This window comes from Equus asinus, chromosome 25, assembly GCF_041296235.1.
Source record: "Equus asinus isolate D_3611 breed Donkey chromosome 25, EquAss-T2T_v2, whole genome shotgun sequence".
In the NCBI taxonomy this organism is placed as follows: Eukaryota; Metazoa; Chordata; class Mammalia; order Perissodactyla; family Equidae; genus Equus; species Equus asinus.
In genome coordinates this window covers 11,517,533-11,544,518 of record NC_091814.1, presented here as the reverse complement: position 1 = coordinate 11,544,518, position 26,986 = coordinate 11,517,533, and the positions used below count along the sequence as shown (strand labels likewise).

Here is a 26,986-nt window from a genome sequence, read left to right as displayed (position 1 = left end):
TGCTCAAGGCTTATTCATCTTTGTATCCCAAAGGCCTGAAATGATGGTGAGTGGCTTGAAGGCAGAGATATCTTTTTATCTTTGTTTATTATATGTAGTACAGTGGCTGGCAATTAATTGGCACTCAAATGTTTAATGAATTAGAACTAATTGGTGAGAGCAAACTGAAGAGATTATAAAACTATCTGCTTTAAATGAACTGAAGCTACTGGGACAAATTACATCAACTAGATCAATCATCTATCTATGGTACTGAGAGAGGGAACTTAGGATTGCCACTGTAAGGAACCATGGGGAAGAGGAAGGCAATGATTTATTGAGTGCTTATCATATGCCAAGCATTGTGCTAAGTGTTTTACGTACATAATTTCAGCTGTGCTAGAAGTGTGGCCTTGGCAAATGTGGCTTCTATCCATAGATTCTAGTGTGACTGCTTCGGCCAATCCACCTGCTGGCCCTGAAAATAGCTTTTATCCTCTCTCTGTGGTAGTCTTTCACATTCTTTACATTGCGTGTGTGTGTGTGTGTGTGTGTGTGTAAGATTACAGCTTGACAAAATAAAGAACAGATGTAGCCTTTTGAAAATGGAGTGAACTGCTCAGGAAGAAGTCTCTTCTGTTGCCAGGGATGTTCAAATACAGGCTTGGCTGTTCTTGATGGGAAGTGATGCATCTGATAGATGATTGATTTAAGGTTTTTTCACCTGATAAGATTTGATGAGGGGAAAATATAGTGAAGGGTTTAAAACAGGATCAGCAAACTTTAAAAAATGTCAAACTCTTTCTGCTGTATTCTGAGTGGTAGTGATAGGGAGAGGGTTTCAGTACAAAAATCTGCAACTTATTCCACTGCAAAGAATGCATCTATGCACCTCCTTTATTTTTCCATCTAATCTACCCCCAGATCTTTTGAGGAAGACTCTTCTTCTGCGTCATTGTCTCTTCATAGTGCTCTCAATGTATGACTCCAGTAGGAAGATGGTTTCATCCACCTGAATCTCACTGGCATCCAACCTGAGTGAAAAAGTGAAAGCATTTGCCCAACTGAACATTAATTAGCATATTTAAGATTATAGGCTGGGGCTGAGTGTGGCCATGGAGAATTGCTTGGTTACCCTTGAGAGTAATGGGTGGAAAGCAGGAGAACCAATACATCATTCTCTCATTACTGAGCATCTTGTAAGTGCCAGGCACTGTGGAAATTGCTGAGGATTCAAGAGATATAGTCTCTGTCCTGGGAGAAGTTACAGTCTAACTTGCAAGTAAGTGAAAGAATAGCGCATGTTAAAGGCACAGGTGTAAAAGGACCTATGGTGTTTTAAAGTAGGAGCTGAGAGTGGCAGAGGCTTAGTGTAATGGTTAGGAATAGAAGGGAACTTCCTCAAACTGATATAAGCCATCTATGACAAATGCACAGCTAACCTCATACTTAATAGTGAAAGACTGAAAGCTTTCTGCCTAAGATCAGGAAGAAGACAAGGATGTCTGCTTTTTACTTCCACTCAACCTTTTACTGGTGGTTCTAGCCAGGGCAACTAGGCAAGAAAAAGACCTGGCATCCAGATTGAAAAGGAAGAAGTGAAGCTATTTCTGTTCACAGATGACATGATTCTATATGTAGAAAAATCTCAAAGGATCCACAAAAAACCTGCTGGAGCTAATAAACGAATTTGCAAAGCTGCAGGATATAAAATCAAAACACAAAAACCAGTTTTATTTCTATAAACCAGCAATGAACAATCCAAAAATGAAATGAGGAAAACATTAAAATGGCATCAAAAAAGAATAAAATACTTAGGAATAAATTTAACAAAAGAAGTGCAAGACTTGAATATGGAAAATCACAAAACATCACTGAAAGAAATTAAAGAAGACCTATATAAATGGAAGGACCTCCTTTGTTCATGGGATGGAAGATTTAATACTGTTAAGATGGCAATACTCCCCAAATTCATCTACAGATTCAAAGGAATACCTATTAAGGTCAATGGTGAAGAGTGAAAGAAATGAAGACGGAAAGATAGGCTGCTATGGAGATTGTGAAAGGCCCTATAAGTCACACCAAGGAGTCTGGTTTTTTTTTTACTGTAAATAAAAGGGGTCATTAAAGCATTTAAAATAGGAGAGTGAAATTATTAATCATTTTATAGAGACTAACTTTGAGAGCATTATAAGAGATGGTTTGAAAGGGGTGGTGATTGCAAAGGTGTAGGAAAGAGGTGATGGAGGCCTGCATGAGGACCAAGATGAATGGGCCACACTTGAGACACTTACTGAAGTAAAATCAACAGCCTTAGTGAACAAGAGTGTGTGTGTGGTGAGGGAAGAGAAGCTGAGGATGTCTTCAGAGTTCTTAGTTTAGGAAAATAGCTGGATTACATTCTGTTAATTGACCTGGGGAAGAAGATAATGAGTTTAGGTTTGTTCTTGTTAAGTTGGAGGGGCAGCAGGAAGTCGAGGCAGATTTGTCTGGAAGGTATTTTGAAACACGGGTTTGAAGTTTCTGATGCTTACTTGTTGACATTACGTTTCAGGGTCTCTAGTTGCTGGCGTTCAGGGGCTGTGATCATCTCCTCTATTTCTTGTAGCTGTGCCTCCTCTGCACCCGTAGCCTGCATGGATGCAATGATGGCTTCTACCCTCTGAGACTTTTCTAGTAGGCGTCTGTTAGACAAACACAACTCTAAGGCATGTCCTCTAGCCTTGGAGATTCTTTTACCCTTTAGTCCTGGGGCATAACCCACCCCCCCTTCACCATTGTCCTGGTCAAGGTGGATAATGTCACCCCCTAAGGACATTTTCTACAAACTTAAATTAGAAATGTGACTTCACTTCTGAAACTTATTGCCTCTCATTTACACTTAAAGTTTGGTGCCAGTTTGTAGATTTCTCATAAATTTAATCTACAAAATTATTTCACTCGGGGTATATTAGAAAAGTGTAGACTAATGCATGATTTATGCCAACCTAAGCCAATAATTCAATGCAACTAGACTGGTTATTGTCTCCATTGGTTTTCATTTCCATAGGAAATTTCCTCTCAAGCCTTTGACCTTGAAAAATATAATTACTCAACTAAAAATGCTACTCACTTATTCTCTTTGGTTTCGAATTGCCTCCTTTCTATCAAGTTGGCTATGCTCTGAGAGGAGAGAAGAAAGACAAGAAATGCACATAGTTCTATTAAGTAGCTCAGGGAAAATGGCTAAATGGGGCAAGAGGGTGAGACTTGTTTGTGTGGAGGGAATGGGGAGAAGGTCCAGGAGTTACCTTGTAGCACCTGTGCAGCAACATTCGGGCAGCTGACAGGATGTTCACGGTATATAAATAGAAGGTCCTGGATGGAGCATGGTCTGGCGTTTTGGGAATTTCCTATTTGTCCACAGAAAGAAAAGTAAGAGAAATTATACTGTTCTTCAGAACTGGCAAAGTAAACAGGTGTTCCATCCAGAGCTACTCAGCCCTCTCTTTCACTTATACATCTGTGTTTATGGCATAATCAGCCACAGGGAGAGCTGGGCTGCCCTGTTTTTTCCATTTGACTTTCAGCATCCTGAGTGAGGAAGAAAGAGTAGGCAACTAACATTTACTGAGCAACTCTTAAGTGCCAGGTAGATTGTATTTGATCTTTACAACAAACCATATTATCTTTATTACTACCAGCCATCATCACTTTATAGATATAAAAATGACGGTGGGTAATTTGCTCAATGTAACTGGGTAAGAGGCAGAGTTGTGCTTCTGACTCCAAAATACATTCTATCTATTTTTTCATAGGGTATACTATGTGGCTCTGCACCTAGCAAGGACCCATTAGATGCTGTTGATAGATTTAATCTATAATAAATTTAAGGCTCAAGGAAAGGACAAATCACAGGGACTAGGAACTAAAGAAAAAAGGGTAGGGTGATTCTGGGGTGACTTCTTGGCTGTGCCCCCTTCTTTACTAGGCTAGTTAAAGCTCTGTGATTATCCGTCAACTGCTAGGTCTTTGTTAATCTCTTTCTTTGTCTCAGAGATGGATACAGAGTTTGCTTGGGGTTCAGGATGTTTGTCTCAGGAGTTTCTAGCTTGACTGGCGATTATTACAGCATTGGTTACCTGGAGTGATATGAAATTTTCTGAGAGCATCTTATAAAGCATATCCTTTGCCTCCTTTGCTGGAATCATTGCAAAGTCTTCTACCTGCTTCTGCTCCAGGTGTTTCTTTTGCAAAACTAAACGGAATATTCTGGCACAGCGAGACCCAAATCTGGAAAGGAATGAAGAAAGCAAATGACATGCCAACATAGATTAGCTTTAGCTCTTGATCACAGATGGTGGTTGCTCCATTTCCAGGTGTGGAGCCAGGGCCAGAGAGGAATAGGGATCAGAGAATTCTTTCACAATTCCACAGACTGATGATGGTACTGCTAATCATAAGGTAGTCTCCAACTGCTGACGCACTTGATTGCTTCAGTTCCTGCATTTGTATGTAAAAACTTTAGGAAAGCAGGTTAATTACATAATTGGGAATTAAGCAGTAGTGTATTAAGGGTGAAGAGTAGTAGTAGATGGGATCCATAGCAGTCTAGTGGAAAAATGGGGCAAGATATGCCAAGATGTGCCTATACTGGTTGCTTATATAATGATCAAAGTACTTGTTCAAATGGGGCATGGAAAGGAAGTGTCTGACTCCAACCCCACTCAGGGTGACCCCCTTACCTCTCCTGTACGACAGACTCCAGAGTGGCTGTGGCTAGGGATCCTAGAGCCTTATGCAGGTCTTTATGTAGAGGATTAAGGTCACTCAGTAATGTTTTGGCCTGGTCATTGTGATCTTAGTTTTTTTTTTAATGATTTGGTGAGGAAGATTGGCCCTGAACTAACATCTGTTGCCAATCTTTCCCTTTTTTTTCTCCCTAAAGCCCCAGTACATGGTTGTATATCCTAGTTGTAAGTCATTCTAGTTCCTCTACATGGAATGCTGCCACAGCATGGCTTGGTGAGTGGTGTGTATGTCCGCGCCCAGGATCCGAACTGCTGAGCCCTGGGCCACTGAAGTGGAGCGCGTGAACTTAACCACTTGGCCATGGGGCTGGCCCCTGTGATCTTAGTTTTATTCCTAAGTCTCTAATTTAAAATTTAAATACTATTTTGTTTTTCACATTGGCCTCATTTATGGTAAGTATTTCAAAATCTTAACTAACTAGGGTATTTAAGTCAAGATTTTGCTTAACTAAAATTTGATTAATTAAAAGTTTTTTTTCCTTCTTTATAATCAATGTATTGGTTCAATTTTCTAACTTATTTAGTACACTAAATGTTATAAAATCTTTTCTTTTATAAGTCACTATTCTGTTTCATAATTAAGGCCGCCTGACTGTAAGGAAATAACTGGTAAGGATACTGATGACATACATTCCTCCACCACTGTCGCCAGACTTTCCAACAAACTCAAGCTATTAAAAAAGAGAGAGAGAGAGTGTTAACTGAATGGAAAGTTCAGTGATTCTGTTTCCAAAGGAGCAAATCTGGCCAAGAGTCTGCAGCAGATGATGGTAGAGAAATTGTCTGAGCTGGCTACGTAGAGAATGAGGCTACAGGAGAATGTTACCAGGTATCAGTGGCAGAAAGAAATAATAACCACAGCAGAAAAAAGGAAAAGAAAAAAAAGCAAAAACAGACTTACTGGATCATCTGCCAGCAGAGTGAGATACTGATCAAGAACCTGCTTAGAGATGTTATAGCCAACAGGCAAGGATCTGAAGATCTATGGAGCAAAAAGAGACAGTGAAAATGGGTTTGGGATCTTAGAATTGCTGACATTACTGAAATAAATATGTTTTAATTTTAGATATCACAGGTATAAAAATGTCCAAAAATATAGCAGCATCGTGGGGGCCGGCCCGGTGGTGTAGCAGTTAAGTTCGCACGTTCGCTTCTCGGTGGCCCAGGGTTCGCCGGTTCAGATCCTGGGTGTGGACATGGCACGGCTTGTCAAGCCATGCTGTGGTAGGCATCCCACATATAAACTAGAGGAAGATGGGCATGGATGTTAGCTCAGGGCCAGTCTTCCTCAGCAAAAAGAGGAGGATTGGCAGCAGATGTGAGCTCAGGGCTAATCTTCCTCAAAAAGAAAAAAAAAAGGGGCCAAATAATGTCCTGAGCACCAAGGCTGTCAGATTCCAAATAGTGGATTCTTAGAGCAATTAGGAAAATAGCTTATACTCTAAGGGACTGGTTTAGGTTTTTAAAGGCTGGATCCTAAGAGACCACATATTTCAGTACCGACCACCTACAGATAATCCGCATCCCACCTCAAACAACAAAAACTGTTTCAAGGCTCAGACCTCAACCTAATCTCAGGCTCTGTGTATAATAATTAGGTTCTTTTTTGTTTTTTTTTTGAGGAAGCTCAGCCCTGAGCTAACACCTGCCAATCCTCCTGTTTTTGCTGAGGAAGACTGGCCCTGAGCTAACATCCATGCCCATCTTCCTCTACTTTATATGTGGGACGCGTGCCACAGCATGGCCTGATGAGCAGTGCCATGTCCGCACCCAGGATCCGAACCGGTGGACCCCGGGCCACCAAAGCAGAACGTGCACATTTAACTGCTGCGCCACTGGGCCGGTCCCGAAATAGGTTCTAATATCCAAGAGTCTTGTCAGAAAACTAGTACAAGAATTTGAAACTCACCTCATTGGAAGACAATGGCTGGGTGAAGGGGGCATTGGAGGGAGTGGTAATCTCACTCATCCGGAGCATGGTCCGCACAATCTCGCTGCTGGTCTGGGTTTGAAAAGTGAACTGGAATTCAGAATTCACTCTTGCTGCACTGGCTCTGGCTATACGCCAATGGCCACATCTGGCAAATAAGTGAATGTTCCTGATGGCCACTGTCCCACCCACTTAGATATTACCTGGTCCATCCTGTTGGCAACTGCACTGACAATGCCTTGGTCACGGAAGTGCTGGTGGAATCTGTCAAGGTTGGCCTGCCAATAAATCCCATCATCTGGAATGGGCTGAGGAGGAGAAAAGGATTAGACAGAAACATTTAGACATAGTATTGTTTTCTGGTGAGGAGCTTGTATTTCACTGTTCACCATTTTTTTTCCTATACAGTAGCAGCTAAATTGGTTGGAGAAAAATCATTCAGTCACGTGGATCAGTGCCCTGACAAGGACAAATTCACAATCCCCAGCTTCAAACTCTAAGCTTACCTCTGATCTTTCTCTCTGATTTTTAACTCCGCCAGTATCCTCAAATCTCCCACTTACCCAGCCCTTCTCACTCTCAGCCGATGACCTTGCCTCTTATTTCAGAGAGAAAATAGGAGCCATTATGCCAGAACTCATTCAACTTTGTGCACACATCCCCACCACATTTCTTACTTATTTTAAAATTTGTATTTTTATCCAATTTTATCACAATGGAAAATGTTCCTCCTTTTACCTAGGGTTGACGCCCATCCTGGTGTGCTCGATCTCACCCTCTCCTGCATTCTCAGGGACCCAGCTCAATCAATTTTCACTCCACTTCTAAATCTTCAGTCTCTCTTTCTTTACTACCTTCTTCCCATCAGCCTTTACTTTGTCCAAATCTCTTCTACTCTAAAAGAATTCTCCTTCAACCCTATGCCTTCACTCCTTTTCCTTTCTGTCATAGCTGAGCTTCTCAGAGTTGGCGATCCCAGCTGTTCCTCCATCCACAGATTTACTCAGTCCATTTCCACCATTATACTGAAATGCCAAGGTCCCTGGGGATCTCCTTATTGCTAAGTTCAAAGAATATTTTCCAGTTCTGATCTTATTTGATCTTTCTGAAGCATATGACATGGTTGGACATTTTCTCCTTCTTAACTCAATGTGGCCCTTTGGATTTTATGACACCATTCTTTCTTGGTGTTCCTTCTAACCATTCTGCCTACCCTTCCTCAGTCTCCACAGATTCCTTTTCCAGATCCCACCTATAAAAACTGGTGTTCCTCAGGGTTCTGTCCATAGCCCTCTTTTCTTTTTATTCTACATATTCTACCTAGGTGATTTTATCTGCTCTCAAGGCTTTAACTATTGATTCACTTCCAAATCTATTACTTAATTCCAGAACTCTCTATTAAGCTCCAGATACATAGACTCAACTACCTATTTGACACTTCCACCTGTTCCCCCAAATTGTTCTTTTTAAAGGTTTTCAGCTAACTACACTATAACCAACCAGATTTCTTAAGCTAGAAACTTGAGTATGATCCCTAACCGCTTGCTCTCCCTCATCTACCATCCAAATACCAAGTTCTATCTATTCTTTTTGTATTTATCAGATGTCTACTTTTTTTATCCTGTCATTATCTTATTTCAGGCTCTAATCATGGCTCACCTGGATTACTAAAATAGCCTTCTAACTGGTTTTCATTTTTCTTTTTAATAAAGTGGGTGCTATAAAAAGGGTAACTGGGTTTTCTGCTTTTAATCTTGTTCCTTTTGTATTGCTCTCCCCATTTCTCATAGAGCAGTGCTTCTTTATCTTTTTGGGTCACAAGTTCTCTTGAAGAATCTGAAGAAAGCTATAGAGTGCTCTAAAGAAAAATGCACATCGCACAATTAGAGGTGGACCCTCTGAAATCTATCCATGGAATTGTACAAGTTATGAAGCATTGTACTATAGTAATCTTTCTAAAATGGAAATCTGAGCCACTTCATTCCCCTGCCTAAAATTCCATCAATGACTCCCCCTTGCCTTCAGGATAAAGTCCTAACCTCTTAGTCAATCAAGAAATACTTATTGATGTCTTGCTATATTTCAGGTACAAGATACTGCCCTCAAGGAGTTTATACTTTACTGAGAGTACAAAGACAAACAAGTATACAAATAAATAATTTCAGCTACTTATAAATGCTCTGAAGATGAAATGGGAAAATGTAGAGACTGGAGTAGAGGGTGGGCAATGGTGAGTGAGCTCTAAGAAAATAGCATTTGAGCTGAGATCTCAGTGATCAAAACAAGGCAACTACATGAACATCTGAGGGGAAAGCATTTGAAGCAGAAGGAATTGTTCACTAAGGACAGGAGCCTGAAGACTGGAAAGAATAGGACATGTTTGAGGCACAAAAAGAAAGATAAAAGCTGGAACATAGTGAACAAAAGGGAGAGTGGAAAGAGCTGAGGTTGGAGAGCCTTGTCTCCAGCAGATCATGTTAAAATCAGCTCATGTAAGGCTTAATAATCCATAGTAAGGGTTTGGGTTTCTTCTAAGAGTAATGGGAAGTTATTAAAGGAGTCTAAATCAGTGATGTGTTGGGATTTTTTGAAAAAACAACTGAGAAAGTAATTTTGGCTCTTAAGAAGATAAGAATGCAGTTAGAGAGACCATTTAGGAGAGTGGTGGCAAAGTGTTGACTAGACATGACAGTGGTTCAGACTAGGGTGATAGTGGAAGAGGTGAGAAATAGTGGGATTTGAGGTCATTTTGGAAATTGGGCTGACAGGTTTTACTGTGAGATTGGATGGTTCCTAGGATTTTTTTTTTTTTGAGGAAGACTAGCCCTGAGCTAACTACTGCCAGTCCTCCTCTTTTTGCTGAGGAAGCCTGGCCCTGAGCTAGCATCCGTGCCCATCTTCCTCTACTTTATATGTGGGACGCCCACCACAGCAGGGCTTGCCAAGTGGTGCCATGTCCGCACCTGGGATCTGAACCAGCGAAACCCGGGCCGCTGAGAAGCGGAATGGGCGAACATAACCGCTGCGCCACCGGGCCAGCCCCAGGATTTTGGCCTAAGCAAATGGTGGTGTCCTATGTGGCTGGCCTGGGTGGTGTCCTTCAGTCAGATGAGAAAAGCTTAGCAGGGAGTAGATATTTGAGAGGTGGAAATTATTCTGTTTTGGCCATACTAATTTTGAGGTGCTTATTAATATCTTCACAGAGATGCTGAGAAGGCATTTGAATATAAGAGCTCAGGCCTGTATATATTTTTCTAGACTCATTTGTCACCACTGGCCACCATGGGTCTCTATGGTGGTCTCAGCCATACTGAATGACTTAAACTTTTTCTAGGCCCCTTTTTTGTATAAGATGTTACCTCTGTCCAATGACTGCAGTAAGTTAAGCCTAGGAAGGGGGACAGCAATTCACTCTTTGTTAGTCTATTCCTGGCCAATATTTAATGAAGCTCATAATCCTACTACTTTTCAATCCAGGAACCTTTAAGCTCTCTCAGGGCTTGTGATCTTAATCCTCTTTCTGGCTTTCCTCAGGGTGACTCCTAACCAAGAAGCCCGATTACCTCTTTGTTATCTGCTATATGTTTTGGTCTCTTGGCCTTGGGCTCTCCGGTAGCATCTTCGTCAGATGATCTCCTCCTTTTACCTTTCCCTGCCAAATAAAACAGCTGAACAGTTAGGCTACACCTCACATGATGACAGGAAATCACTGAATATAAGAGCTGAATAGTCTCTCCTATGAGACTGAATAGTCTCTCCATCCCAAAGACATCCATAGCTGCCTCTAGGTTAGAGTTGCTGAGGAGACTGAAGAGCTACAAAGAAATTAATGATGAAGTCATCTGAAAATCAACACGTTCAAAAAGAAAGTCAGTCTTTCTCCCTTAAACTGCTCATGCTCCAATGCTTCCTTTCACAGTGAATGGCACCATCATCCTCCCACATTATGCAAGTCAGTCACGCAGATGTCATTCCTGATACCTCTGTCTCTCTCGCCCCTTCTATAGCTAATTTTTCACTGGTTTGTCTACATATACCTTTGCCCCATCCTTTCTTCAGAAAGAAAAATCTTTTAAAAATGCAAATTAGATCATGTTACTTCCTTTAAAATCCTTTAGTGGTTTTCCTTTGCCTTGAGGATAAAGAACAGATGCTCTACAAGGCCTTATTTGATCTCGCCCCAGCCTGTCTCCCTAACCTTACCTCATGGCTCGCTTTCCTTTGCTCACCATGCTTTAACTATACTGACCTTCTTTTACTTCCTCAAATATCCTATTTTTTTTTCTCACTACATACTATTTCCTTTGCTAAAAAATGCTTATCCTCTGTACCTCTTCATACTTTACCTCACTGGTTGGCTCCTACTTCTGCTTTAAATCTTAGCTCAAATGCCACACTTTCAAAGAAGCATGTACCTGAAACCCCCAGATAAATCTGGTCGCGTTATATATGTTCATAATACGTCATAGTTTTCCTTCATAGTACGTATCACAGTTTTTAGTTATATATCTATGTGGTTATTTGATTAATGTAAGTCTCCTATACTGGACTTAAGTCCCACAAGGGCAGAGACTGAGGTTTTTTTTAATCATTTTACACCACAGTATCTGGCACAGAGTAAATCCTTGCTAACAGCTCAATTGATTGACTCATTCAACAGTCACTGAGGAAGAATCGACAATTAGGTCAAGTCACAGTCCAGGGCTCAAAATTCCTTACCTATCAAGCTCAGTTTAGGAACCAGGTACATGTCCTTTTCATTGATGACAAGAGTGGGGGCAGGTGGCGGTGGCCCAGGGTCTGAATTCTCAGTGGCAGGCACGAAGGGGCAGCGCTGCACGAAGTGTGTGTCTGCTAGTCGCACAAATGTGTTTGACACCTCAGCATAGTCCATGGTCTTGCCATCTGTACAACAGGAGGAAAGAGGCAGGTAAGATGGCCTAAGATCACTGAGGGTCCACTCCTGCAGCCAGCCAATCTATGCTTTTGCTAACAGCAGTGGATACAGTACTGACCCTCCATAGTCTCTGTGAGCCGGTCTGCCACTTTCTTCACAACAGCTGACATTGTCATTTTGCCATTCAACAGTAGCTCCTCAACAATCAGCTCCCCAGTGTCACTGTACAGTGTCTTGGCAGTATAGATGTACCGGGGATACCGAAGCATATGCAACACCCGGCTGCACTGGGCTTCATACTCCACCACACCACGTTTGTGCACTTGATATATCACCAGGTTATGTTGGATGAGGACACAAAGGGCTTTTTTTACCTAGATAGGACCCAAAAGAAAGAGAGGAAAGATCTGAGGCCACTGCTCATTATTGCTGGCAATTTTTGTCCAACAGTTTACTAAGCATCAGGAGATGGCTAGATACGAATCTCTGTGCTGCTTCTCTCCCTCCATTGGAATAGCTAATAAGAATCACATCTCAATGGAAGAAATCAGGAAGATTCCTTGCTATGATGCTTATATTTCCTCTGATCTTTATCTTCCAAAGTACAGTTTACTTCCCCTCTATTATTCTCATTCCTTAAAAGTAGTACTGAGATTAATAGACTCAATACAAATAAATGAGGTATGGCATAGGAAGAGCAAAGATTTGTCTAAGAAGCCATGATGAACCTAGAATGCTCTGAGAAGCAGAACCTTGGGGCCTACGTCTCATCCTCTTTCCCCCCAAATAACACTGTTCTGGTCCTAAGGGCAGGCTTTCTCCCTTTTCCATTTTGTGGGGTGGGAAGTAACAATATTCAAAGGTAGGTAAAAGAAATTAATGAAATGAAAGCAAATTAACGTCATCCAAACATACCTGATCCAGTGATGTTCCTGTGTCATGGGCAATTACTCTTAGTGGCTGGCTGCCAGTTCTGATTAGGTGGACTCCAATTTTTTCTACAATCTCTCCAAAATGCTCTTGCAGCAACAAAGAACACAGTTTAATTTCTGCTTGAGTCATTGTACTGAGCAGTCTCAGAGCTAAGAGAAAAAAAAGATCGTATGATAGAAAGTTTCTTTTTATGTTGGGAGCACAGCTGCTGAGTGTTAATTCATGTACTTTCTGGAGGGCAAATTGGCATTACATATCGAAAGCCTTAAAATCTTGCATACCTTCGACCTAATAATTTCATTTTGAATACTGTGTTCCAAGGAAATAATAAAAATATGTCACTGTAGTTCTCTTTAGAATACTGATATACTAGAAACAACCTAATTTCTAGCAATAAGGAATTAATTCAGTAAATTATGGTATACCCATACGATAGAATACTATGCCATTTAAAATGAAATATATATATTAGCATAGAAAATTGTTCATTAAGTGAAAGATGCGGGTTATAACGGAAAATGTTGAGGAAAATTCAATTATTGTGAAAAAAAGAAAAGAAAAACATGTATGTATAGAAAAAAGACTATACACCAAATTTATCTTTACGGAGTTATGTCTAATTTTTTTAAAGATTGGGTGGAGATGGTTTAGCGATCTGTCACAGATTTTAGATTCTACACTTCATTGTTTGGAAGAACTAAGGCCACTGTTCACAGCCCATTGGGAGTGAACAGGCCGTGTCATTCCCAGTCCATAAAGGAAATGACAATTTAGGAAAAGAAATTAAGAGGTACAGGAGAGCTTCTCAACAGGGTGTTTCAAATAGGAGATGAAGTATGTTGTTTGCAGGGCAGTATTTAATTTTGACATTTCTACTCGACAAAGTAGACACAAACAGATCTAGTTGACTATATAATTACTTCCTTATCATCCCAAGTGCTACCAAACATTGGTTTGTTCATTTGTTTCTCTGAATTCCTCAGAAGCCAAGTCTTTGTCTCTCAGCCTCAGCATCCCCATCCACATGTCTTTGGGGAAGCATCCCCAGACCCTTTGCCATCATCGAAAAGGATTTCCAAGGATCTTGGCTCCTGGCTCTTCACTCCCTTCACGCAGGTTCCAGTTCCGGACTTGGTCCCTTGATCCAGAGACAGGGCCGCCTCCTTCAGACACCAGTTTCTACTAACCTCCGGGTCAATGCAGTCTAACGCCGCCGAGTCCCCAAGGCCGGCGGCTTCGCGGGGCTCCTGCTAGCCGCCCAGGCAGAGGGGGAGCCCACGGCCCTTTCTCGCGGGAGGATGGACACCGAGGATCACCGAGAAAACGGAAAAATGTGTACCGCTCTACCCTTAGAGTTTCGGTGGTTTCCGGGGGCGCTCTTTCTTTCTTCTCTCTGGAAGGTTGGAGGACCGGCGAGGGGCTGTTTGAGGAGCCGGAGGGCGGACTCTCTTGCCTGCGCCTCTTTGGTGCTGGGAGGCGGGCCTTAGGGTCACAGTCGGCGCCGCAGCCTTTCTGGGCCCGGCGGACTCACGTGACCGACGCGGGCTCCGGAGCGGCCGGCCCCACTGAGGAAGCGGCGGCGGCGGCGGCGGCGGCAGAGGCGGCGACCGCAGCCGGGAGGTAGCGGCCTGGCGAGGGACGGGCCGCTGCCCTCTCGGCCAGCTGCGGCGGAAGAGAAAAATGGCGGAGGCTTCGGCGGCCGGGGCGGGCGCAGGCGCCGCTGTCGCCGCGCACCGGTTTTTCTGCCACTTTTGCAAGGGCGAGGTCAGCCCCAAACTGCCGGTAAGAGCCCCGTGTCATCTGCGCCGGGCTTCGGCGTGGATTCCTCGCCCCGGTGTCCTGGAATGGGTCCTCAGCTTCCCGCACAGCCTTGATTCCCCTGACATCGGTCTCCCACATACCTGCTGCTCTTGGTGCCCGGGCGTCCCGGCCCTGGCTCCGTAACTTCCGTCCAGCCTGTTTTCCCCCTCGGTTGCTCCGTCTGCCCCTCGCTCCCTCTCCCCTCATTACCTGCCCCCCTCCATCTGTTTGTTTTCCTTAGCAAGTTCTCCTCCGATGACTCTCCCTCGATTTTCTTACACTCTTCTTCATCCTGTCTCCTCACTATGACCTCTCTTTCCCCTACTCGATACTCTTTCCGCTGTTGCTTCTCTATTTGCTTTTCCACTTTTCACTAGATCCTCCCCCTCCCCCATCCTCAGTGAAGCAAAATAGCGGATTGCTGAGAATTGTCGCTGTTCGGTTGTCTGTAGGGAAGGAAGGAAGAAAGCACGAAAGAGAGAGGGTTGGAAGGTAAACTGGGGCAGAGAGGGGATTTTGCTCTTCACTGGTTTCCAGGGTTCTTGTGAAAGTGAAAACGGCAGTGTATAATGACTTGCAGGCTGCCTGCCTCCCTATCACTATTGAAGGAAATGGCTTTAGGAAGAAGGCGGGACATATTGTTTCAACTTGGTTATTTTTGTTGTCATGCTGCCAGCGTCTTTAGCACCACCTCCCTTCCCCGCCGCCCTCCCCCATTTTGTCTCATCGCTTAATAAAAAGATCCAGGACACAATGCTGGGGACTGCATCCTCTGACATAAAATGGTTTTCACCAGTTTCTGCCAGATTGTCTGGTAGCCCCTAGACAGGTAGTCCTGTAGTTGTGAAGAAAGCACTTCTGCAGCGTGCTAGCCAGCTACAGCACCCCAAACCCAGACGCTGTTTTGTGTTGGGTTATAACTGCTGCAGGGAGACCCACTGGGGTGAACGGTAATCCTACTTTTGGCCACCCATCTTTAAAATTAGTTATGGTTGTTCTGTTCCTTAGAAGTAATCAGGTTCAATCTTGCCAAGGTAGCTTCATAATAACTTACCTCTATACTTAGACTGTCTCAGGTAAACTATGAGAGAGAGAGCCTACTAAAGTGTGTGTCTATGTCTTATTTCTTAGACACACAAATGGAGTTGTGTGAATAAGTGCCTAATGGATATTTTTAGCCTTTTCACCTAAAAGTTGTCCTTTTACAGGCTTTTATAACATTTTCTTTTCTTTCTATTTGCTCTACCTCCAATTTTGTACTCATAGTTTCATCCACAGGGCGCTTAGTTTTTGCTTGCTAATTTGGCTGTGTTTGTGTGCTTTTTGCCATATTTCAGTGCTGGGAAGAGCAGGTGCCTTGTTTTTTTTTTTTTTTTTCCAGTGGACATCGGAGCCTCCAGAACTCACTCTCCCCACAGAGAGGGAGTCTGGAATTCAGCCAGTATGTGTGTGACCTGTGACAAGTTGTTGAATGCGATGCCTTGTTGAACATTGTGTGCTCTTCTGATTAAGTCGCTGTTCCCTCCTTGCCTTAAAGAGTGAGAAAACAGTCTAACTTTCCACAACTTATAACTTTTCTTTTTACCGCTTAAGTCCTCACTTCAAAGTGCTCTTGAAAAGGGATAATTTGAAAGACTTTTTGGGTGTTTTTCTAAGCCTTGGTTTGATAGCTGGAGGAGAAGTTATTGATCTTTTTAGTCTGATTTATTGTCCATAATGCCTGATTTGTAAATTGAGGCCTAACACAATTAAATGTAATTGAGTACTTATACATACATACAAGGCTCTCCTCTGGATGCTCTGGCAGCAATTCTGAGGAATATGTGGTTCCTGCCCTTAAGGACCTCACAGTTTTGTTGGAAAGACAAGACAAACATGGAAAAAGTAACAGTGTAAGGTGAATGAGGCTGGATAATATGTGCTTTTGAATTCAGAGAGGGGGGATATGGTAACATTGATGAGGTCAGGGAAAGAGTGAGAGATGAATTGAGTTCTGCAACATAGGTGGAATTCAGATTGAGGAGGATAGCATAGACTCAGGTAGAAAAGGAAGACTGAGTTGAGGAAGAAGGGAGAAATATTTAGTAAATTGTCATTGTTATGCATTTTTAGGAAAAGGTACAGTGTGGTCACGGGTTTAGTTTTGATTCGTAGGTGAGCCAGTGAGTTTCATGGCCATTCTATATCCTTAACCCCAGACTGTTATCTTGAAAATGTTGGTAGTAAGAATGACGAGCTGAGTAAGTGGCTGGTTCAATGCCAATCTGTCTCTGCTACTGGAAAACCAAGTCAAACACTGCTAAGTCAGTAGTATGATTTTCATATATATATAGGACAAGATTGAAAAGTTTTTAAAAAATTTTTTATATAAATTTGAGATTCCTTCACTATAATTACTCAGCATATATTAGGCATGCATTGTTTCTTCAACTGGACGAACGTTATGGGAAACCTGGATGTGTTTCTGAGGATAGCTAGAGTCAGCTTATTGTGAATGAAGTTTTTCTTTGTTTTGACTTAATGGATCATAAGAACCATCACCCTTGAGTGCTGTCCTCTGTGAACACCTGAGGCTGCGTATTGAGTTTTACGTCAGCTTTTAATGAGCTGTTGTTGGGTAGGTTCCTTCACCCAAATAGTGGGAAGGACTGCTTCAGAGCCATGTCATCACTTGCCAGTTTATTCACCACATAGCAGAGTTATGATTGTGTTCAGGGGGACCAGGTTGCAAGGTTTTCACAACTCTTGCTTTGTGTCCTTCCCCAGTCTCTAGGATATAGCACTTCTTGATACATTTGGAAGTGTGTGCAGGCAATAGCAATAGTTTACCCAATGTTCAGCCCTGAAACTACTCTTAGGTTTTATCATTTGTCTTGTCAGTCCTGCTAGTCTGAAAGATTCACAGACCCAGTTAACTTCAGTGTCTGTATCAGAAGAAATAGTTTTGGCTATAATTTCTGAGAGAGATTGAAATATGTGTAATGCTATATAGGTTAAGCCACATTTCGTTGAATTAATTCGGTGAAATAACACTCCTTATTGCTAATCCTCATCTATCCATCCTAGCTTTGTGTGTCTTTGGTTTGGATCCCCCCAGATAAGAGAACAAAAGTTTCATTTAGAAAGTAGATATTAAGAAAATGAGGGGAAGCCATAGGGGAATTTTAAAATTAAAATATATTATTCAGTGGTACTGTTACCTGTTAGGCTTCAAAAAAGAGTCTGTATTCTAGAAGTGGATATCGATTTATAAATTACTTTCTCTTATTGAGAGTGTTTTTCTATTTACAATGAAATTAATTTTAGTAAAATTTAGTGACTACTAAACTTGGGCTTTAAAATAAGAGATTTTGATTATATGGTCTGAAATCCCAGAGATTCAAGTTTATGTATGATTAGGTAAAATGGCATAGTATATTTTTTGGTCATGAGATGATAGAAGAAATACTTAAGTAACTTAAAGTTATTTTCATAGCAGCAGAAGCTTTTACGTCGCCTGACTATCCTATTGAGAGACAACGTGAAGTCAAGACTGATGGAGTTAACTGTGCTACATTGAGGAATGACTGGGTAGTACCACAGAGGGCTGTGTTATGGAGTATAAAGGTGTCATTCTGTGTCTTTTAAATCAAGGCCAGGGTATATTACTTTATGAGGTGGAGTCTGGTAGAGTCATCATTAAGCAGGTGAGATAAATCATGCAGCGTAAACTACTTTTGGTATCAATGAGACTCGGGTGGTTCTTAAGTGTTTTATGGAGATCAGAGTACTCAAATCCAGACAAGAGACCTGTCTAATTAAGGACTACCAGTGTGTTGCTCCCCTCTGAGGCTCTGCTTGAAGGAACTAGTGGACTTCTCTTTCTCTCTCATCTCCTTATTTTATCACCTTCTTTGATCTAATAAAATGTCATCCTTATCAATAAGTAATGTTTATCTAGTTTGGCTCTTCACCCGGTGCTCCACAAGTCATTATCATTTGCTGTACTTGTATTGGCTCTAATACAGGAAAACTTTCTAATGACCCTATTGTAAGAGTAGCTAAACAGTAGATTTCTTTATTTCTTTTGTTATTTTTTTTGAGGAAGACTAGCCCTGAGCTGACATCTGCCGCCAATCCTCTTTTTGCTGAGGAAGACTGGCCCTGAGCTAACATCTGTGCCCATCTTCCTCTACTTTTCTATGTGGGATGCCTACCACAGCATGGCTTGCCAAGTGGTGCCATTGTTAGTACCTGGTTTGAACCGGCCAACCCTGGGCCGCCAAAGCAGAATGTGCGCACTTAACCACTGCACCACTGGGCCAGCCCCTAAAAGTAGATTTCTTAAAGACTTTGTGACTCTTAAAACTCTAAGCTCACTGACCTTGCTTTTTAAGTTGCATGACTCCCAGAAAGATCCCAGAGCGGTGTCTAAGTAGTGTTAGTAGTGTTGTTGAACTGGGACAAGGAATTCAGTGATTTGAGCTGGGGGTGAGAGGTTTTAATTATTAGATTATCTTAAATTCTGCTACTGGTGACTTAGTGGCTGAAAAGTCTACTTGATTATTTAGCATCTATCTGGTGCTGTATAGCAGTTACTTATTAAATATTTCTTGAATGAGTAAGTGATATGACATATTGAATACCCAATAATTAATTTAGAAAGTAGTGGCTTTAGTGCTGTGAGATCCTTATCTAAAAGGCTCAGTGGTACAAAATGCAGGTGCTCCACATGAAGTGTGAACATACAGTGTCAGTAAATATACTCCCTGTGAGGATCTAGAAATAAGAAATATATATTCTTATGGGTGGAAGGCTAGTTCTGGTCTTAAAATTCTACTGATAAATCAACATGTATATATTGGGGAAATCTGTGGGACTTTTTCAGTATGAGGAAGAATAAAGTCTTAAAATTAAACTCACTGCAGACGAAATTCCTTGTATTTTGGGGGGAAGTACCAATTGGATGCTAACACTTTGTGTTTCTTTATGTTTAGTTGGCTTTTTATGACCTTTGCTTATGTTCAGGGAGAAGATGCTAAAGTCTTTCAGACAGCCATCTTATTAGAAGAGGAAAGAAGGTGTGGATTGCTTTTTATTCTCTATAGTCAAATTAGAACGGGTCTAAGAATAAGAAACCTGTGGATGCCAACTTCTTTTTCAGCTCTCCACAGCTTAATAATGAGCCATAAAGGAGATAGTATAGAGCAGTGGTTCTCAGCCAGGAGTAATTTTGCTCCCCAGGAGGACATTTCGCAATGTCTGTAGACATTTTTGGTTGTGACAACTGGGGGAGGGTTGTTTCTGGCATCTAGTGGGTAGAGGACAGGGTTGCTGCTAAATATGCTACAGTGCACGGGACAGCCCCCACAATGAAGAATTATTGGGTCGAAAATGTCAAGAGTGCTGAGGTTGAGGAACCCTGGTGTGGAAGGGTAAAAGGATAGTCATTGTCTTTTTATGTTGGTGGTGCTTAAGGTTTTGTTCTGGTGTAGCTTTGATTTCTGATTTGGGGATCCTGATGAGAATTTTCAGTAAGATAATTGAGACCATATAATTTTAGCCAAAGCTGTCTTGGGGAGGGATTGTTTAGAATAGTTGTTGGTAGTTGCTATTCCATTCTAGCAGTATCTGTTGGGGTCACTTTCACTCCTTGTGGTTACTGAGAGCAGAGGAATTGGATCTCTCCTCTCAAGTTACACATTGTAGGGCAACTTCTAAAAGAAGAGCATCCAAATTTTTTGTCAGTTGGGAATTAATTGAGGTTGTAACACCTTGTGTAACTTAGTAAGATAGCTGGAAATTCCAGTTTGAAAACAAAGCAAAAAGCAGACAACAAACCTAATTTTAGTTTTTCTATAGCTCATCTTAGCATTAATCAAGTTTTACTTTCTGTTTCTCTTATAGTCATTAGAACTTTCATGAGTTCAGGATATTTTGTGCTTAAACTTTTAGCTTCTTGAAACTACTGGTCGAAGGAGTGAATTGAAGTTACCAATGTGTTCTAATACTAATTCTTCGTGTGACTGGAGCTGAGTCATCTGACCCTCTCAGTTTACCTTAGTATAACCTACTGTAAAATGATACTGAGGTGTACCTATTGGAAGCTTGAGTGAGCATTCAGAGAAATGGAGCTATGCAATCTTTGACTGACAGGTAGTGTAGGAATGAGCAATCCTTATTTGTAGAGAGAGAGGGCCTTTACCATAGAAACATTTTAGGTAGTTCTTACAGTTTCACATACAGAAGTTTAGGTTAGATTCTGAAAGATTTTTTTAATCTTCTTTTTAAAGTTCAGTTGTTAGCAGTTTAGAAGTCTCCAGATGAATGGATATCAAGTGGAAGTGTATTGGCTCTGGTGATTATAAACCAGGCACACTTTTCTTCTGTGTTAAATAGATTGCCCAGCCTCTTTGCCCAAAATAGGCCAGTTAGTTTTGTTTTTCTTGAAAATCTGTTAAGATAGGTAATCTCTGTCCTTGGTGATTTCAACAAATGTCTTAGGGAAGTTCTTAGTAGACAAGGTATATCATATTCACTTCTTTGCCACTCACTTTGATATTGTGCGGATTTGAACAGACTTTACACCTGGAGAACTATCTTCCGATAAAGGTTTCACTATGTTTGCTTTTCACCATGCTTAAAATTTACGTTTTAGAAGAAAGAAAGAATACCATAGTTACCTGCCCTTTTCTGCCATTTTCTGGATGAACTGAGACCTGCAGTTATCCTACAATGATGTTGATCTTCTAGCTTGGTGTCTCTCAAACCTGTTAGACCCGGTGCCCTCTTTTTATAATAAATATTTTGAATACTCCCTGTAGTGAAATGAAATTCACAGGTAATACAACTTCCCTACACAAAAACAGTGAAAAAAATTTCTCTAGCTGTAAGATAAAGGATAAATATAAAGAAAATAATTCATGACAAAGTAATTACATTTCAATCTGTAAATACTCAGTTATCCATAATAGTAAGATATATATAAAGTAGTAGATATTGGCACCAAACATAGGCATAACAAACAGTTACTCAAGTAGACTGCTATAAGGATATTTGCAGCTTAAATACCATGAGAGGCAAAGCACCAGAGTGATGAACAATTCTTGGTAAAGGTCCAAGTAAAGTATAATTTTCTCTCACTTTATTCAGTAATTGTTTTTCTGGACATTTAGTACGTATTAAATTTATGCAGAAAGCCTTGATGTTTATATGTAGAATAGACTTAAGTCCTAGGCTTTGATAATTATAGAGATTTTTTTTACCTGCTTAACTATCCCTACAAAGTTTGAGATTAGAGACACTTCTTTGTGCTGAAGTTTCCTGTGCTTTCCTGGCCCCTGCCGGTTAAGTATCAGTAGCATTTCTTAATCACCGTGACAAGCAAAATACTTCAGTAGATACCCAAAATGTCCCCTAGATGATTCTCTTGTCCTTATTCACGCTTCTTTTCTCCTGCTTATTATTCATGACTTTAGTGCAGTACTTTTCACTTATTGCAAGATTCGGTCTTTGTCCTTTAGATTTGATTTACTTTTCCTTTGGGCAATTCCTCCTATATGCCTTTGAGTTTCTCATTTCCTCACTACTCTTATTGCTACTTCCTTTTTCATCAGTGTTTAGAAAAATGCCTGGTATATAGTATTCATTCAATAAATATTTGTTGAATGGAGGAATTATAGTTGTAGGCTTTTTCTTGTCACTTTTTGCTTTTGTACATGTTGAAAATCGTGGGGCTACTAGTGTTCATAATACACCTTAAAACGGAGCACAGACTTGTAGTCTAATGAATAAAAGCTTGGCTCAGAGCAGTGGTCTGATGGACCACTTACCATTGGTGTAGGCAGAGTTGAGTCTCTTGTTTTTGAATACGGCTTTGTTTCTAAGTCTGACAGCTTATAAATAGAGGAGCTTCCTGTAGTTACCTGCCCTCCAGACGAACAGCTGAATGGCTTTTTAAGCAGTTATTTCAGTAATCATTTGTAACTGAATTTGTTGAATGGGGTTTAGCTGCTTCTAGTGAATCTTCTGTAATTTAACTGGTAATCTGAGATACTTTATTCTCAAACTTGTTAAGCTATTGGTTCCCTGATTTTAGTTTATAGTGCCAGTTATTAGGTTCTGATCTTGTAATACTTTCACTACTGAATGTTTAGAGGCATTAGTGTTCCTAGTTAAGACAAGTTAGGTTGAGGAATGGAAATTTTGTACCTTAAGCTTGTCGGTTCCAAAAAATTAGTTATTTTGATTGCTGGTGTAGTATGAAAACCATTTATAATGGTACATTTGCTGTTTTTTTTTAATAACATGTAAAAGGCAAATTAGCTTTCACTGTTAATTTGCATGTTTTAAGTTAAAAAGTGGTTGAATGTAATATTAACAAGTTAGAATCATAAGAATGTTTAATCTCCTAAATTTTTCAACCTTGTTTTACTAATCACTAAAATTATTGGTTTATTATTCTCTGACAAGTGTGGGTGCTGATTCAATGAGGGAAACTTGTTTTAATATTATACTAGCTTTCTGTTGTAACATACAATCAGTATTCGATGAGCAGATTCAGAGTTTGCAAGATTTTTAAAAAGGGTAGCAGTGTAACATAGGTCTGTCTCATCCTGCAACACTAGCGTTATAAAAGGGTTCCAGAAGTATATCTGTTTCTATTCCTGAGTTTGATTGAGTCTGGATATTTTCTTCGAGGACATACACATACATTCTGTATTTGCAAAGTTTAGCACTTTGAAATTGGTTTGTGTTTGATAATAACATTAAAATAATAGACATTAGATCATGCAGTAATAACAGTCTATTTACATTCATTCAGTAACTATTTATTGGTGCCTACTATATTTCAGGAGCTGTTCTAGTTCTTGGGCTATGTTTAGGAAGAAGTAAAGAGATTCATAAATGTTGGCAAAATGAGTTGGGACTGAGGATTCAAATATTTTTGCCCCCTTTTTACTTTCTCTTTAATCACTGTAAAATAATGTAGCTACCTGAAGATTAGAGCAAATGCCCTTTTGCCTATTTTAGGTCTGACCTGTGTTTAAAAATGGTAGGAAAAGGCTTTCAGAATAAAGAAACTGGCTGCAACCTGTAGAACTAACCATTAGACTTCATTTTACAACTGTTATCAGCCCTTTCTATAGATGGTTTTATTTATTTTATTAATTATATATAAATAGTGCTATAGCACTGTTGAGGGGGAAAAGGTTTAACTTTTAAACAAATTATTGAATCTTTCAAGGGCCTTAGTTTTCCTCATCTGTAAAATGAGGAGGTTGTGTTTATTCCTGTCCATGGTTTAGTGATTTGAGCTTTTGGATGTTTTTGGATTTTGTGTAAGGGAATATGGTTCTGTAGTTTTTCCACGTAGAAGATCATGTGGTATCTTCTAGTTATTCTTACTGGGATTTAAATTTTACTTTTGAAATGAATTTCCTACAAGAGTTACAAAACTGTATTCTCTCCTTTTACGATATTGAACAATCTTAAACATGTTAGGATAGAGGACGTCATGATGCAAAGCAACGCTAAGGTTTTCCTTTGTTAAGTCAAACAAAGCAGTACATTCTTTTTTTTTTTTTTTTTTTTTTGAGGAAGATTAGCCCTGAGCTAAAATCTGCTGCCAATCCTCCTCTTTTTGCTGAGGAAGACTGGCCCTGAGCTAACATCCATGCCCATCTTCCTCTACTTTATATGTGGGACACCTACCACAGCATGGCGTGCCAGGTGGTGCCATGTCTGCACCTGGGATACAAACCAGCGAACCCCGGGCTGCCGAGAAGTGGAACATGCGCACTTAACCACTGCATCACTGGGCCGGCCCCCAAAGCAATACATTCTTAATGCTGGTGATGTTGATCGAATAAATTAAAAGCTTATTTTTTTGAAGACTTGGGATTTAATGACAGGTAAATTTACCCAGGGATAATTTCCTTTTCAACACCATATTATAAATACCACTCTTTGTTTCTTTTATTCTTAAAGTTCTATTCAGTTAACTCATTTTCTTACTTTGTAATAATCTGTGGCTGTTTTTATCAACCATTTTGTATGTGATCTTTCCTGACCTGTATGTCCCTGAAGTGAACTAGATCATAGTTGTAAAGTTCTCTTATCTCACTGATGGAAAGTCCATACTAGAATTCCAAGTATTATTTGTATTTTGATGAAGAGGTCTACCTCAGAGGTTCTGGGATTGCTCCCTGGGGACATGGTAGAAAGGAGGACAGCACTAAATTATTTTATGTAAAAGTCCATTACTTAATTTAATCTAAGGGTCTGTTGTTTATTCCTGTCTTTTTGGTTTTAAAATGAAATGATGATAGTAGGTAATGATTTAAAAACAATGTTTTTACATGGCAAAATAAAAAAGTTGACAATCCTTTGTGGCTTCCTAATTTTTTTAATGTTAAAATTGAAGTACTTTGTGGAATCTAAAAGTCTGGAAATCAGTAGTCTAAATCAGTGTTTCTCAAACTGTGTTTCAGGAATTTTACTAGGAGTTCAGAATCATGGTAAAAGGCTGCATACTAAGTCTTCTCCCTGTCTCTATCCCTCCTCTTCCTTGTTATGACACAGAATAGCGTATTAATGGTTCTGAAAAATCATTCAGTAAAGCAATATGCTTAGTTATAATGTTTAATCCAGCCTTTTCCAGATCTGGTTTTTTTTTTCTTAACAGACCACTGGTTGATATCTTGTGGAACATGGTTTGAGAAAAGCTCCACATTCAAACTGCTTGGAGGAATTTATTAGAATCTACAATTTATTGAAAACTTATTATGTTCCAGGCATTATTTCGTTGATGAAGCGACTTGCTCAGCATCATGCCACTGGTTTGTTATTCTGTGTTTCCAGTCCAGTTTTGTTTAATTTCAGATTGATTGCTCTTAATCACTCAGGCTCTTCTGAAGCATTGCTCAGTTCTTATTTTGAGACTAAGAATTTAAGATTAGAAAATTCAGAGAAGTTTGTTTTGTGTGTCTTTACTTCCCTAAGTGTGATTTTTACTAGAACGTACACTTTGTGCATGATTTCAGTGATTTTTAATTTCAGGTTATTTTTCTTTCCCCACCAAGCATGGTTTTCTTTCTGCACAGTGCTTGGAATTAGAGCTTAGACTATATTTGCTGAGTGAATTAATGTTGTCAGTTTATGTAAGAAGATTCTATCGGCCTAAGCTGAATGTGAGGAGATAAATTTTTCCTCCAGACTGCGGTGGTACATATCAGAGCTCAAGCGAACTTTTTAGGTATTTACTGTTTTGTGTCTGTGCCGCTGGGTTAGTTCCTCTTCTTGCTGCCTTTAGTGTGAGCAAGCAAAGAACACTATAACTAAATCTTGTCTGGCTATATTGTGCTGTATGAGGTTAACTTTTTCTCTGATAATTCTTGTAGCTTAGTCTATTTTTTCCTTAGAAAATTTGGCTTCTTGTCCATCTCATCAAGCTTATATTAAGTAACGCTTTGTCCCGTGACCTGATTTTCTGCCTTGTTACACAATGAGCTAAAGAAAACCGGTTGATTATACACTTCTCTTTGGAGTCCCTGATAATGTCAATGTTGCATGGCCTGGAATGAAGGAACAAAATGATGAAGGTTGTGAATGTTACTATTCTTAGGGAGTGAGACCATAAATCAAGGCAGTTTTATTGGCCTGGAACTGAATCACAGCTCTTCATGTAGTTTTTAAATTGTATAGGTATCTTTCTGTAATACTACAACTGTGGCCTAATGTTTCCTTTTTTTTTGTAAACTAGTTTTCTTTCTGATTACTAGCCAGGGGGACAATCACTTAAGATTTCTTGAGTTCAGAGAACTAATTTCAAAGTGCTTAAACTGAAAACTTTTCTCATCCTTTTAAGTGAGTAGTTGGCCATGTGAACGAGTGAGACAACTACTGTCTTGTTTTCCTGAAGGAGACTTTGCAGAGACAAGTAAATGAGGAAAGCATTTGTGCTCTAGTTTTACAGATGGAGAAACAGGTCTTGACAAAGATCATGAAGTAATGGTAGAACTGGGAACAGAACTTAGAAGCTCTATTGCTTATGTTTTAGGGTTCACTTGATGCTTTTGAAAATGGTGGAAGTGTAACCTGGCTTGAAAAGAGATAATCATAGGGGATTATGGAAAAAGTCTGTAGAAAAGAGCAGGGTCTTTGACCTAGAGATGTGAGTTGTCATGGAATTCAGGGTGTGGTTGGTTCTGGCCCAGGAGCTATGATGTGTTTCAGTTTGTTTCTAATACTTCTAATTAGGAGTTTCTAAACAGTTTTGCTGTGTGATACTCAAAGAGAATATGAATAAGAGGATATGACTAAATATTGTGATCTTAGATTTCGACTCTGTCCGACGAGACAGAAAATAGTCTTTAAAATTAAAAAAAAAACCACACGTTGATAGTGAACATGTAGAAAAGCAAAGCTGTGGAATTAGGAAATAAATAGTAAGTCTTTATATTATATTTCATATAGTGAATAAAATATTGGATACAAATTTTCATAAAGTTCGAGAGTTTGTAAAGTTCGCACTGTGAAACTTAATGTAAATAGGTCCTGGCTTGTAGCTCATGGTTCTGCCAAGACCTCACATTTTATGATAATTGATCCCTTGAAATATAAGAAGGAAAAGAAAATAATGCATTAAACATTTTTAGTAAATAGAAATATTTAATT

General features: G+C 40.1%; 2 protein-coding genes across 6 annotated transcripts in view; one reads left to right on the top strand and one right to left on the bottom strand.

Moving 5' to 3' along the window:
• Positions 1-858: 858 nt before the first annotated feature.
• Positions 859-14,694, bottom strand: POLR3C (RNA polymerase III subunit C). Of its 5 annotated transcripts, none has more exons than XM_044758467.2 (15): positions 14,431-14,694; positions 12,512-12,678; positions 11,715-11,970; positions 11,419-11,604; positions 10,263-10,351; positions 6,903-7,007; positions 6,679-6,771; positions 5,671-5,751; positions 5,389-5,440; positions 4,704-4,764; positions 4,101-4,251; positions 3,270-3,371; positions 3,092-3,141; positions 2,514-2,663; positions 859-1,013 (listed from the first exon to the last, which is right to left on the bottom strand). In XM_044758467.2, exons 1-15 carry the CDS (start codon positions 14,534-14,536, stop codon positions 932-934), a joined length of 1,731 nt encoding a protein of 576 aa, XP_044614402.2. In that variant the 5' UTR covers positions 14,537-14,694; the 3' UTR covers positions 859-931. The 5 variants fall into 5 exon arrangements, with proteins under 5 accessions (XP_044614402.2, XP_014722509.1, XP_070353907.1 ...); XM_014867023.3 differs by lacking the exon at positions 14,431-14,694 and adding an exon at positions 13,717-13,997; XM_070497806.1 differs by lacking the exon at positions 14,431-14,694 and adding an exon at positions 13,450-13,931.
• The window catches only part of RNF115 (ring finger protein 115), a 73,301-nt gene continuing 60,492 nt past the window's right edge, over positions 14,178-26,986 (top strand). The window contains exon 1 of the mRNA XM_014867026.3: positions 14,178-14,311. Within this exon, the coding sequence (XP_014722512.1) occupies positions 14,210-14,311 (102 nt within the window). The 5' untranslated portion in view covers positions 14,178-14,209. The remainder of the gene's footprint in view (positions 14,312-26,986) is intronic.

What these genes read in the sequence shown, in the direction of transcription:
- POLR3C (XM_044758467.2), bottom strand. Translation starts at nt 14,536, where the DNA reads ATGAGGGGAGAGGGAGCGAGGGGCAGACGGAGCAACCGAGGGGGAAAA. An exon ending in TGGAGGAATGTATGTCATCA is followed by an intron (nt 4,765 to 5,388) that starts GTATCCTTACCA and finishes CTCTACATAAAG; the next exon opens with ACCTGCATAAGGCTCTAGGA. An exon ending in GAGTCTGTCGTACAGGAGAG is followed by an intron (nt 4,252 to 4,703) that starts GTAAGGGGGTCA and finishes ATTCCTTTCCAG; the next exon opens with ATTTGGGTCTCGCTGTGCCA.